At 36.9% G+C, this 15,087-nt stretch overlaps 1 protein-coding gene across 5 annotated transcripts in view; it reads left to right on the plus strand.

The window, feature by feature from the left end:
* Nucleotides 1–15,087, plus strand: part of cux1b (cut-like homeobox 1b) — a 559,925-nt gene that overhangs the window by 308,056 nt on the left and 236,782 nt on the right. For all 5 annotated transcript variants that reach the window (XM_051930773.1, XM_051930770.1, XM_051930772.1 and 2 more), the window contains exon 9: nt 14,544–14,592. In XM_051930773.1, coding sequence (XP_051786733.1) covers nt 14,544–14,592 — 49 coding nt within the window. The remainder of the gene's footprint in view (nt 1–14,543; nt 14,593–15,087) is intronic.

The following is a 15,087-nucleotide window of genomic DNA, read 5'->3' on the forward strand; positions in this document are numbered from 1 at the left end:
TTTATGCATGGGCATACATGCTACATGCAGTAAATGTCCCGGTTTGGAACTTTGAAAATCGGTGACCCTGTAATTTACCATCAGAGTGCCACATTCACCTGATATCCGTAATAGTCACTCGCTGTAATAAAGTTTGCATTCATCCCTAACATTTGTCATAACTGAATAGCTTAGCACGTCCCATTTCGGGAAAATTATTACATCCAGACATGCTCAACCACATAAGGAATTAAATTACATAAACACCTATTTTCAGCCTTTGGCCCAGTTTCAGTGGGATAGCCTCTGACCCTCAAAACCGTGAAATGAATTGAGAAAGTTCTAGAACCTACCTGCTGAACTCAGTCCATTGAGGGTTACAGTGCCTGCACAGCCCTCAAATGTACCTGAATGTTACACCAAGCATATGTTTTTTGTAACTTGTTTGTTTTTCTTTTCTCATACTGTACATTGTAGCTCAAAACTGCAAAGCATTACAGAGAGTGGTGAAGTACGCTCAGAATATTAGTAACACACAGCATGATACCTTGCTGTTATTAAAGACCTAAACCAGCCTGCCCTGTAACTTTTCTCCCCAGTTTCAGCTAATGCTTTGGAAATATTAACATGTGTATCATTAAGTTCAGGCACAGTTTTTACCCACAGGCCAAAAGGGTACTAAACAGCTGTTTGTATTATCTACAATGTTAGAGTACCTCTTGTTTGTTTGTTTTTTTCTCGTATTTATTTAGTTATAGCATATGCAGGCAAAATGACTTTCATTTGGTACTTGCTGAATCAGAGTACAGAAGTAAATTGTTATAGTTTAAAACCCTCTCCTCTAGCTTTTGTTCCACACTGGAAAGCGTATGATTAGCCTGCTTGTCACAGTGCATTGTTGTTATTTGCATAAATGTATGATTGTTCTAGTTCCATGTATGTGATTGTGGATGCTATGCTGTGGTATTAGTGTTTACGTATTGTGATTAAAATTGGGGCGTCAGCGAGCCCCAAACCCCAACACGAACACACCAAGAGTCCTGGGTTCAAATAAAGGATGTTTTTTATTCAACACAATACCTCCAATATAAACCAAGCACAGATTTTTCTCTCTCCACAGTTCACTTCTCATCAACGCACTTCCTTCCTCTAGTCGAGTGTTGCTCTCCGTCATCTCAGCTCCGACTCGCCTGGATAAGGGAGTGCAGTCTCTTTTTCTTGATCAAGGGCTGCTGCCCATTGGAAGTGTGTCTAGGTCTTGCGGAAGTCTCATACAGCAGGGAGCATGTCTCCTTGCAGCGTCCTCTTGCAGCACCCATTCACTCCAGCAGGACTTCCTCTGCCAGACTAAATCTGCCAGCATGCCCTGCTGGCTTCCTACTGGGCACCAATATCCGGGGCCGCTGCCCTCTAAGCATGCTGAGGGAGTGAAAAGTCCCCAGCGACGTCTTCCACATCTGGTGTGCTGTCCGTCCAACCTTTCTGGCCCTCTCTTCCGGGTCTGATCCACTTCTCCTCCCCTTTTCTGGCTGGGGTGCCTGTCCAGCCCGTGTGGCATTTACAGTATACATTTTTTTAGAGTAATTAGTTCATTAGGGTGGTAGGACCCTTGAAGTCTTTTATCTGGGGTTGAAATTCACCTGCAGTGAGCTTATGTTTTTGCCTTCATTACTACAGTACATATTTAAATATAATGAGACAGGAAGATGTGAAAGGAGGTAGAAGTATCTTAACGGTACACCACCAATGGTTTTTCTCTTGACCTGTTAAGCACAAGGCCAATGAATTTAGAACTAAAAGACATTTCAGTTCTGAAATATGATTATCTCCTTGTATCCTGCTTGTTTCATTTACCACTGCAAACTTAATTTAGAATGAAGCTGCATAAGAATTTGATCCTCTTTTTACCTGAAATAATGTATTCATTCATTCAGCCATTTCTTTTTCATCATGCTTAATTAATTTTGAAAGATAACTATGTGAGTGATATGGAGATACAAACATTTGAGTCTTTTGCTGATTGCTTCTGTGTATGTTAGGATGACGATTTAGCAGGTGCCAGTTCATGTGTTTTGCATATGTGTAGATGCACACCACTTATAATCCTCAGTTAATGGAGGTTTTATTACAGCGTGTGCAATTTTAAGTAGTTTTCATAGTTTGTGGTTTTCACAAATCATTCTTTGAAGTTTAATGGGATTGTTTGAGATTGATTAGGATTCATAGTATAATAACCCACACACTATACTGAAAAGTTCCAGAGCTATGGCAAGCTCATGTTTTTATATTTTAACTTATAGATCATGCTGCATTTTCTTGATCAAAAGAACATTGTGCTTTCTTTCTGTGATATTGTTTTTTTTTTTCCTGTTCAAGTGCCAGAGATGTCTTTCATGTTTTGTTAAGGTAAAATGTACTACTTCATTGTTTGGGTATCCAGAGACCCCAGTGGTTTATGTGCTTAAAAATAATAATAGTTAACCTAATAGTAATTTTTAGAACTAGCCTATTTGTTTCCCCTTCACACATATTTGTTTTAAACTAATTACACTAATTAAAACATAGTTGAGAGAAAATGATTGACGCCATAACACACTCTTTTTCCACAAAGCCGGTATGCACATTTCAGAACGGAGATCACATTTGTTAATGTCTTTAAAACATTATTACTGTACCAAATTATGCAAGTTTAATTTGTTATGACCTAAGTAGGAACAAATACAGATTTCATTTGTTTGCGCAAAAAAAAAAAAATTCCAAAAAAGAAATTAATGTTACCAAGGATATTACTGCTATTTATGTTTGTGGTTATTTTGGTCCTAAAGGAAAACATACTGTTAAAAATGCGATCAGGCAAGTGGTCTGTCCAAACACGTGTGCGTCAGGCATACTAACAGTACAACTTTGCAGTATTTAACTTCCCTCCCACAATTCTCATTGTCAACATGACTGCCAGACACAGACCACTCACAGTGGATGCATGCGGCCATGACCAATATAATTCCCGTTAATGAAAACTAAAACAAACTATTTTGTTAACAAAAAAAATGTATCTAAAATAAAAAAAAGTCTGAAATCTATAACTAAACTAAAATGAGAAAATGAAAATGAAAACAAAGCTAGTTTTTGTAATTTTTTTTTTTTTTTTTTTATATTTTTATTTTATTAATTTTCATTGTAATCATTCCATACAAACAGATCCATTTATAACCCAACAAATTTGAAAACAAATCAAACCCCATCCCTGAGAAGGAGAGCTTAGCTAAAGGAAAATTTCTTTAAGCTTTTTAATAAGGCAACATTAGACAAAAGAAGGGGAGAAGTAAATATCTATATAAATAAGAGATGGAGAAGGGAGTTAAATACAATAATAGTTAATTCTCTTATTCTAAAATAATATTGATTAAATCCTGCCAAGTTTTGAAAAAATTTTGTACAGATCCTCTAACTGAAAATTTGATTTTTTCCAATTTCAAATAATATAAAACATCAGTTTCCCACTGACTTATAAGAGGAGAATTAGTTTTTGTAATTTTAACTTTGATTTTCACTCCAATAGTCTTTGTGCATTATGTATATGTGAGTGTGCATTTGCTGGTATATTTATTTAATATTATTTAACAGCAGACATTCGTAATATTATCTTAGAGAAAAACAATGCATCGTTCGCATGTGCAAGTACTACTTGCTACAGGCGTCTGAATCTGTGGATTTCATTGGTCAGTTCAACGCATCAGTCAGTTTTTACTTCTCGGATCGCGGGTGAATACCAAAAGCTCATTACTTGTCAATAATTTATTTTGTGGATCTCATTGGAAAGTCAGTTACAGATGCTCTGTTGTCTGTGAGTGGCAGGCAGCTTTCACCGTATGTCAAGGAAAATGAGCTTAAAACTTGCCACATATTACTTTGGAAGACACTGCTAAGCACTTCGAAAATTAGAGCCATGGATGGAGAATATTTCATGCTGGAATAGCCACCCCACGCTTCAAATTCAGTCAGTATTTAGACTGAAAAAATGTTATCTGTTTACACCAAAGAAGGTAGAAATTTCACTAATTTCCCCCATATTTTGCACAGATATTATTTGCTTGTTGGCTTATCATTGGTAAAGCACTAGCGCTATTCCATTCATTGCAGAATGCAATCTTGATATATCATGCAAAATACGAAAATGAAAACAAACACTTGACTTTGCATCTTGAAATGAGGACTTTGTCTGGTCTGTTTACTTTCTTAACAGCACATAGGTTTGTCTGCATCTGTTGAATCTTTACTGAACAGCAAATGAATATCCATTAAATGGTCAATATACTCCCAGCATTTGACTGATATAAAATCTACTCTTATCTGATTCATTGATCTTTGTGTTTTTGGGTAATTTTAACATCTGCATTTGTTTTTCTGCATGTAATTTTACACAAATTGTGTTTTTTTATTTATGGCTTCTTTTTCCTGCTTGTTTAATAATCTAATTCAAAGCTTTGACTTTCAAATATTTATATAATAATTAGAGTTTAATATTTGATATTTAGTCTGTATCCTGTGTTATTAATGTCATCTTTGCTTGTGTTTCTACTGTATTCCTTTGAGTTTTTGTGAAGCTCTTTGAGCATGGGAAAGTGGCTGTGTAAATAGATTTTATTATTATAATTATTATTATTACTACTACACAGTGCCATGAGCTCAGGTTTGATTTCTAACCTGGTCAGTCTCTCTGTGGAGTTTGAATGTTCTACCGATGTATATGTGGACTAAGTGTGTGTAGCTTCAGATATTGTTTTATAGTTGGACTAGCCAACCCGCTACGCCGCATAATCAGGCCGCTTTTTTAATGATTTTTAAGCACAGGGAAAAAATTAACATTTGAAAAATCCAGAGGAGAGGGGAAGGACGACCATTACGCCCCATCCGTCAAGCTAGTCTGCTGATTTCTCATTCAGTAACCTGTGAGTAGTGATGGGCGGGGTGAAGCCTCGCGAAGCATCAACACGTTTGAAGCAATTGTGTCGGAAATCGTATCGAAGCTTCGAAGCATTTGACACTCACCTCTCTCGTGACACCTCCTGGCCATTTTCATTAACATTACAGAAACTTATGATACACTTCAATGACGTCTGTTAAAAGTCGTATTGCTTTTATTTTTTCGTAGCTACAGACTGAAAACGAAGAGAAGGGTTCGTCAACAGCTTCTAATGTCTGATGTCTAAAAACTATAAATATAACTAACGCCGACAGGCAGAATGCACTATATGATAGCAAGAGTTAAACAAAATAAGACGCCTCACCTCATGCATTCCCGGCTCTTTCAATTAGTATTTACTTTTGCACTGTATCATTATAATCGCTCCTGTTATTAGTATTATAATTAACCCTGATCTTTTCTTGAGATCACATTTAATAGCCTTAAATGTTTTCTTTGGTCTGTCTTAATTAAAACGGAGTAGAAAGAAAATAAAGGTTTATCCCTGTACTTTGCCATGATATAGGTAAGCACATTTGAGAAAGAAAATGTGAAATCCTTAAATCACAGATGTCATTATTCGATCAAGTATTAAAATCTGCAGTGCTTCGAAAGCTCGACACAGTGTCGAAACCTGAGTATCGAGCGGCCCATCACTACCTGTGAGTCACATAGAGTTTTCATTGTTGTTTGCGATTCTGGCCGCTTTTCGCGTACTGAGTTGTTCGGGAGTCACAGTTGAGAAACAGTTTTTTAATGTCTTTTAAGCACAGGGGAAAAAATGAACATGTGGCCCGGTGCATTCTTTAACTGCCTTGTGGCGCTGTAGTAGTACGGCTGCTTTGCAGTAAGGAGACAGTGGAAGATTGTGGATTCGCTTCCCGGTTTCTCCCTGTGTGGATGGCAAATTATCCGCGACAAACTAACTGTTTTACACACTGCAAACCAATCCGCGCCGCTTTTTCAATGTTTTTTAAGCAGAGGGAAAAAAATGAACATTTGGAAAATCCGTAACGCTGCTTTCAGTAAGTACAATGCACACGCGTTTGTGTATATTATATCTTGAAATCGTTCGAGTTGCTAATCAACTAACTAACACCCACCCACTCAGCTTGTGTGAAAAAAATGCGCCCATTCTTTCATCATTTTGTTGCAGCCTATCAAAGACTTGGTGATCATGTTTTGTAGACTCAATATATATTGGCTTTTCACTCAGCGCGAGGGCGTGCATTCATCTCGGATTATTACATCTTGCTAGACTAATCTGCTACATGGCTGCGTTTGAAAAACCGACTTATCCCGGATGAGTTTCACCGGCATTAATGATTAGGAATCTGGTTGGAACAAAACCCTGCAGCCACAGGGGTTCACCAGGACCGAGTTTGGCAAACACTGCTGAACAGAGACGAAACCGACTCAGGTGAGGAGTGGGGGCGGGCAAAGTAGTTGGAGCTATTGATTATTCAGTGTTGTTTGCCTGGGTGTCTGATCTGCTCAACAGGATTATAAATAAAAGGAAAACAATGTGAAGGCAATGTCACAGGTGATCCTGTGGTATAGCGGGTCCACAGCTCCCCTTCAAAAGCCCATTTTTAAATAAATAATCATTGCAGTCACAGTGTAGCGAGGGGCATGGAAGTGTGGCTGAAACGGTTTCAGGGTAGACTCGTGCTTCGGGCATTTCTCCCCTGTGCAGTGTGTGAGCGAGTGAGGAGAGAGAGAGAAAGCCGGTACGTTAGAGTGAGCGAGAGCAGGCTTGAAGGCAATGTGTTCCTGTGGTATAGCGGGTCCATAGCTCACCTTCAAAAGGCCATTTTTAATCAGGCGAATGACAGTAGTGGAGTCAGGCACAGAGAAGGTCAGCTGCAGAGAGAGCGTCTCGACTGTTGCAGGGCCTGAAGCAGGTGAGACGCAAATGAAAAAGAGGCACAGGGCTTATTGGTTTTTAAAGACTGCTTCCTTCATTGTGTTTTAACTTCAGTTTTAAAGGATTGCGCGGCTCTCTCTTGCGCTGCCTGTGTGTGCCTCTGTCTCTCTGTGGCGCTGCCTCTGTGTGTGTGCGTGGCTCTCTCTCGCGCCCTGCCTGTGTGTGCCTCTGTCTCTCTCTGGCGTTGCCTCTGTGTGTGTGTGTGTGCCTCTGTCTCTCTGGCGCTGCCTCTGTGTGTGCCTCTGTCGCTGCCTGTGTGTGTGCGCGGCTCTCTCTCTGGCGCTGCCTCTGTGTGAACCAAGATTCCACTGAGGTTGACTAATGAAAAGTCAACGTGGCTCAGAGCTACAAGTGGACTGTGGCACAGACAAACAGAAATGACGGCATGTTTTTCGAGGCGTCGCGTCCGAGTTGGTGGGCGTGGCTGTGATTTTTTCGTCGTATTCAATGGTCTAAGAGTTGGTGGGCGTGGCTCCTTCCTGCATGCGCCATTGGCGTCTTACTTGTCGGCGGTTTAGTGAATCCACGCCCCTTCCGGCGTGCTTTCCATGGTCGGCTACTTGTCTTCTGGCTTAGTGAATTATATATATAGATATTAGAAGTGTGTAATTAAGCACTCTGGATTGCCAAAATCTGTTCATTCCTACAGGTGTTGTTAAATTACATCCTCCCAATTTAGGCTCAATGGGAGCTACCTAGATTTTGTATGTTGCTTATTAACTGAATGATCTGAGGTATTACTGTAACAGATGTGCAATATTTAATATAAAGAAAATGCTTGTAGAAATGCACAATATACATGGTAAAACTCATCTTTATTTCTAGTGTTACTAACACAATTCAAGTGCCTTCGACAGAATTTTAAAAAAATTACTCTGAGTAAGAATTCCTTCAAAAAGTAGACTTTCAAAGTTTTGAAATGGGTAAATGACATAGTCAGCATCAGAACATATCAAAAATAAATATAAAATAAGTGTATATGTGTGCAGTGATCTTACTGTTCACTAAGAGAATCTCAAAACTAAAAAAAAAGCATTTTTAAATTAAATACTATTTGCTTAAACGTGTTGCAAGTTAAATTAACAATTGACATCTAATTATTTGATTCATGCATTTTTTGATTATACTGGAAGCCTTGAGGGCGGCACGGTGGCGCAGTGGGTAGCGCTGCTGCCTCGCAGTTGGGAGATCTGGGGACCTGGGTTCGCTTCCCGGGTCCTCCCTGCGTGGAGTTTGCATGTTCTCCCCGTGTCTGCGTGGGTTTCCTCCGGGCGCTCCGGTTTCCTCCCACAGTCCAAGAGACATGCAGGTTAGGTGGATTGGCGATTCTAAATTGGCCCGTGTGTGCTTGGTGTGTGGGTGTGTTTGTGTGTGTCCTGCGGTGGGTTGGCACCCTGCCCGGGATTGGTTCCTGCCTTGCTGCCCTGTGTTGGCTGGGATTGGCTCCAGCGGACCCCCGTGACCCTGTGTTTGGATTCAGCGGGTTGGAAAATGGATGGATGGATGGATGGAAGCCTTGAACTGTTCCATTATCAAGAGTAAACTGATTTCTGTCACAGACAGTAAAATTGAATGTGTTGATAGGTACATGATGATGCACAGTTTGAAAACTGTGTTTTTACACTTGCAAACTTGTGTGTCTATGTGGACATTTTTGGCGAGTAAAGCAAAACTAATAAAACTATAAAAAGAACTAAAAACTAAAACTAAATAAAAAATAAAGTCAAAGACTGAAACTACAGGGCTGTATCCCAAGTTTTCCGTGCCACCTGTGGTTTCACTGTGTTAAATCATTTCAGGTTTCTGTCCTATCTACATAGCTTACAAATGCATCTTTATGAATTTTTCTGTTAGGGGGGCATTTTTTTTTCTTGACAGAGTAGGACAATTGTGCAGTGGTGTTAATGAGTGTACTTTCAGTAGTTCCTCACCTAAAATGTAGGGCTTGAAAAAATTGCCAAAGTTCATATTATAAACACGCAGTTAATTTGCCACATCCACCCTCACATGCTAGCAACAACCTTTCAGGTATCTCCAAAGTCAGTAGATGTCTGTAAAAAAAACCTCTGAATTATTTTTTGTTACATGCACACAAACAACAGTTAACAACAGTGGAGAAGACATTATCAAGCAATATGTTATCACCACAGAAACCAGCATAATTTCACAAGTAAGCAGCACAGGAACTCAGACACACTGCAGTCAATTTCAAACATAAAATATGTTTGGTTTGAGTGCTGACAAATTAGAACTTGCTTTATAACTTACCATAGTCCTTGGTTTCCTCACTAAATTGAGTCTTCAGTAGATGTATTTATATGATGATGACTATGTATCTTCTGCTTACAATATCCATTTATTGCTAAGAAGCTAGTATTTCTACACCCATGCTTTATTTATTGCATTTAGTGTGTTTCTTTGGCATATGTCTATCTTATGTGGAAGCTTCAAAATTAAATTAATCAAACTGAGTGAACTGGGTTCAAATCTATGCCCAGGCGCTGCTTTTGAGGAGTTTGCATCTTTTTCCCGTGTCTACAAGCATGTTCTTCTTGGTAATTTGGTTTTATTCTCACATTCCAAACACCAACAGGTTGTGCCAAAGGGTGTGTGCACAAGTGTGTCCTGCAGTAGGCTGGAACCCCATCCAGCTTTAATTCTTGCCTTGTGCCCAGCGTTACGGGGGTACATACCTGCTTTCTGTGACTCTAGACTGGATGATTAAATTAAAAATGGAAAGATCATTGAGCATAGTATAATATTATATTCAGGCAACAATGTTATTGGGCCAATTAAGAGAATTAGAGAATAATTGGGTCCTTCTAGTCTAAAAGCAATTTTATCTGACAAAACATAAAAGTTTTCTGCTGTGCTTAAAGAGTAATAAAGAAGTTGTAAATAACCTGAATAGGTAAACATATTTTAATGCATCAGCTTCATCTTCATCAAGCATTACAAAAGGAGGAATTTTGTTAGTTTTTTAAGCATTTCACACTTGTTCATTCCTAAACTGTTCATATAAAACTGCTTTGCAGTGGTGTAAATATATATACAGTATATATGAAGCAGAGCTGTGTGAACCCTGAGATCACATAGGTGTCTATATTTTGCAAGTGCTGGACTACACGTTTTCTGCCTTACTGTCCAGGGTACACTGGCACCTTTGATTGAGATGCTTGCAGTATATTTCTCTGTCCCTAAATGCCGACTTATTCCCATCAGCATTATAAAATTAAATGTATCTTGTTCATCTAAGCTTTTGTAACCAACTCTGCCAGAATTCCTATCATATCCAAGACGAATTAAAGTGTTGAGCATTGCCCAGTCCTCACTCATAGCATCTGTGCAGCTGTTTTCTTTCATATTCTATTTTAAGGCTCAAATCATGGTGATACCTGCCAGGTGTTACTTCATACTGCAAAGCTTATCCCAGAGTAATTCTCTGACCCTGCTAAGTGATAGAGGCAGTATTTCTCTCTTAATTCCACAATGCTGCCAGGGTTTACAGGAAAAATCCATCTAAATCCAGAGGTATTTAAAAATGTTTTACATCTGCATCTTTGATTAACTGCTTTTGCTGTTTTAACCTCTTTATGTTGCATTAATATCGGATGTACTTATCAGTAATTCCACGTCATAGCTTTCTGCTTTAGTGTAGAGCTTTAGCAGGGGAAATAAAGCAGAAATCCTTCTTAGTTTGCTTTAATCACCATACTGGCATTTACATGTTCACCTTAGTATGTAGAGAGGCGTTCCAGTTAATTTTCTTTCTTCAGTTCTAAAGCCATCTCCTACTGATAATGGATAACTTAATTGTTTCCTTTTTCAATTTTGTACCATCCCTGGACTCTAGTCTTATTGACAGGACAGTTTAAATGTGGTTGTGTGGATTGCTGCTTACTTGTTCACATTTGACCTAGTTGGTAGTTGAGTGATTCTGTACTCAAGGATTTTATAATACTGTTTTTGTTGTACTTTTACATAGCCAACTGCACAGTTTCTAGTTTGAAAAAACTGAACTAGGTTCTCAATATCCTCTACAAAATTTGTATGTAAAAGTTCAGAGCCTGAAATCTTTTTATAGTGTTATATGGTGTATGCCTTGTGCATCATCAGGAGAAGTGTTTTATTGTGGGAGGCATGCAAGTGATCTGTAGTTAAAGTCTACTGCTAAACCTTCTGTGGGTTCCAGTTGTACATTAATAGAAGAGATGATATTACATCAGATTAGCGTGAATTAAAAGGAGCCTATCGACTATTAGTGTAATCCTTCTCTTTAATTGCTGCTGTCTCTCTGTAAGTCAGATGCATACTCCCAGCCACATCTTCCCTCCTCTCAGTGTGTAGGATTACACTGTTACTCTGTAGGCTTAATGGCGTGTGCTTTTCTGGAAAATGGAAAAGAGAGACCTAATTTTGTTTTAATGATGGTTGGGTACTGGGTTTAAACAACTACTGTGAGGTGGAAGTGTAGCTGTCTAAAAATTGTTATCTTTAATTGTTTTTCCTCTGCAGTCTTAGTGGTTGAATGTGAGTGGAGTAGGTCCATGGCACCTCATAATCTGAATTTGCAAAAAATACTGAATTGTAATGTAGTCAACAGGAAAGACTTAAAATTGCTTCTTACTTACAGTCCACAACACTAAAGGCTGAAAACCAAGTCAAAAATCTTTGGATACTTCTGGATGTAGATCTCAATTTCAGTAATCATATTAAAATAGTAACTAAATCTGCATTTTGTCATCTGAAAATTTTTTCTAAAATCAGAAGTTTGATGTCAAAAAACAGACTTGGAGAAACTTACCCATGCCTTTATTTTCAAATAAGTAGATCACTGCAATGCTCTTTTCTCATGCCTGCCCAGATTAAAAAATTACAGTTTGTTGAGAATGCTACTGCCAGAATCATTACTAAAATTAAGAAAAGAGAAGATATCACTCCAGTTCTAAGATCACTATATTGGCTTCCAGACTGTAATAGGACTGATTTTAAGATACTGGTTTTAGTATGCAAGTGACTAAACTAAATAACTTAGGAGATGGACAGCTTGTTATACCCAGTGTGAGATTGAAACAGGTTGAAATGGCTTTTAGCCATTATGCAACACAAAAATGGAATAATCTGCCAAAACATGTTAAGAGATGCTTCAACAGTAGAAGCTTTCAAATCAAAATTTAAAAATTCTTATTTTTCAGTGCTTTTACTGTTCTGCACTGTTCCTGAAGTGAAATACTGCTGTGTCACCATTTTATTTTCTTCATTTTACATATTGTCTTAATTTCCTGTCATTTTACTGACTCTGTCTATCATTTGGTTGTATTTTATTTCTTTATTGTATTTTATCTTTATGTAAAGTACTTTGAATTGCCTAATGGTACGAAATGTGCTAAATAAATAATTTTGCTTTGTTCTGTTTTGTCTGTTTTTCTTTGGGTTTAAAGTACTTCTGTGCCTTATTAGCTTTTTCTAGATTAGATTTACATGGCAACCAAATCACTGTGCAATTAAAACTAGTTCTTGAAGCAGAATCTTGTTGTTAGTGTACATGTACTTAATAATTATTGCTTTGAATTCTTAATGTCTAAATTGCTGAAAAACTATGTACAACCAGCTCATTATTTTTTACATATGATACGTACTATGATTTACTTTTTTATTTTGTTTAGGTGTTATTCATAAAGTTTTATTTCTTAGTCATTGTCATTCGTTTGGCTTTTATCTCAGAGACCATCAATATTTGAATGCCTATTGAAAAAATGCCTTTCATTTAAACCTAATTAATCATGAAGCTGGCCAGCATCTGCTAGCATTCTTTAACTTTTAAGAGAACCATGTGAGCATATATAAAGCAAATCTGTGTTGCAGTACTTCTTTATTGGCAAAACTAATCCAAGGTGATAGTAATCATAACCTTAAGTTATAATTATATAGTAGTGAATGGTGTGATGCACAGATCAGTTATCCCAAAATACAAGTCTAAATGCTACAGTACAACCTGTCACAGCCTTTTAATAGCTGAACAAATCAATAACCAATTTATGCATGTGCTATCTCCATTGGGGTAATATTTCCTAAGTCTTACCACCCATCCTTACCTTCTAATAAGTTTAATTTTAGTATACGTCTGCATAATTATATTACTTCATTTGATTAATTGTATATTTTTCTTTCATTCATTCTTTCTCCAATCTGCCTTATTCTAATACAAGAGCACAGAAGTCAGAGTTGGCTACAGATGCAACAGTTCTTTGTAGGGCCCTATCACTCATAGACCTATAATAATTGATTGAGAGTAATTTAGGGATCTGGAAAACCTAGAGGGTCTGGCATACACTAATAACTGAAATTCTGGGTTTTAAATTAGTTTGAATTTGATTGTTGGTCTCATTTCACATTTGACAATTCTGACATTTCTGATCTTTATTATTTATTCTTTTTCCTACAGTTTGTATATAAACAAATCACAACCAAGGTTTGGTATAAATTGATAACTTAAATGATCACAGACTAGTTAAATGTGGTTGTTTGTTTTTCCCCTTAATTTTTTTTTTTACCATTGTTAACAAGCTTAGTAACATTCATTCTAAATTATTTTAATAGTATTTCTAAGTTGTTTTTAAACTGAATCAAGTTGTATCAATTGCAGTGGATACTAAAGTACCTGAGTTTGCTTTCATCTATCTTATTTGAATGTGTTTATGTAAATAGCTGTATTGTTTGTTAATCATGCCCAGCTGTACCACGGATGCAGTTGGATATCTTTTGTCATTGTTTTCCCTTGCTGTTAATACAGTACAATTTTGGTTTTCCTTTTTTATTTCCATTTTGAATGTATAAGAAAAGTTGCTCACAATCTAGGCTTATCCTTTTTTTCTCTTCCCTATTAAACAACCAAGATACAGCATGAATACTTTCTATGAAAGAATTCTGTAGTTTATAGTGCCCAGAACCTGATATTAATAAATATATATATATATATATATATATATATATATATATATATATATATATATATATATATATATATATATAATATATAACAAAGTTGGCAACCTTATTTTTATAAAATTATTGGCCTAATTCAAATCATTTTCTCACTAGAAATTATTTTGTTTAAATCTCTTGACTCTTGCTCTTCTTTTCTGTACATACAGGACCATGTATCTACTTTTCAGCTATAAATGCTAGTGTATAATATATATCTTATCTTGATACTTCAGGCCATTAAACCAAAAAAATCCAGAAACTAATATACCAGCCGCTTTTAGAAAGACCAAGATTGAATGTCTATGCATGGCACCCGGTAATCTTTTGGGAAATAGAACTCCCATATCGGAGAATTAGCATAAAGAAATTAGTGGCATAATTACAATTGTTAGTGTCTCTATCTCCATAGGGCGTGACAGTAATAACTCCAGTCCATTTAGGGAGGTAACACTTACTACTTACTTACTACTACCGTTTTGGCATCAGTTGCATTTGAACATCCAGCTTGACTTAGGCACTTGACAGGTATTGTCATAGTACTAAAGAAGTGTCTTCATTCTAAAAACTAATTTGATAGTGGGATATTATAATGTTGGCTATATGTCATCTCAGTGAAGCATCTTTATGTTTAAGACGGGTCTTTAAATACTGATGGGTTGACTTATAGTTTTTTTTTTCTTTCTGTAGGTCTGATGAAATTGAGATGGTTATGACTGACCTTGAGAGAGCTAATCAGGTATGTTATACTGAAACCTTTTGAAGGCATAATATTACACATATATACTGTTTTGCAGTGTGAGGTGAACTTGATGATGACATGATGATAAACTGCATCAATTATTCTATAGCCTAAAAATTAAAATATGCCAAGAGTCCAGAGACTGTCAATAGATGACAAGTTCAATCACATGAAACCAGAGTACCACTGTGCAACAGAGCACAACCAAGCATGAAAAATTTGGCATTAATAAAATAAATGCTTTGGACTGGGATTTTTTGGCTGAATTTGTACATGAAAACAGTCAAGATAATACTAGTGATGTGCTGTTGTTTATATTGTTTATTTCCCACCTGCACAGTTTATTTTATTTTATTTAGTAAGGTTTGCCCAATCATGAAATAAATTATGTTTAGCTGTAAGTCCAATGTTTCACAGAATGATTGAGAAGAGTATTTGAATATTTGATTACATTTGTTCAGTATTTATCAGCTATGATGTTTGTTTTCTGGT

Source organism: Erpetoichthys calabaricus, chromosome 8 (genome assembly GCF_900747795.2).
Source record: "Erpetoichthys calabaricus chromosome 8, fErpCal1.3, whole genome shotgun sequence".
Lineage (NCBI taxonomy): Eukaryota > Metazoa > Chordata > Cladistia > Polypteriformes > Polypteridae > Erpetoichthys > Erpetoichthys calabaricus.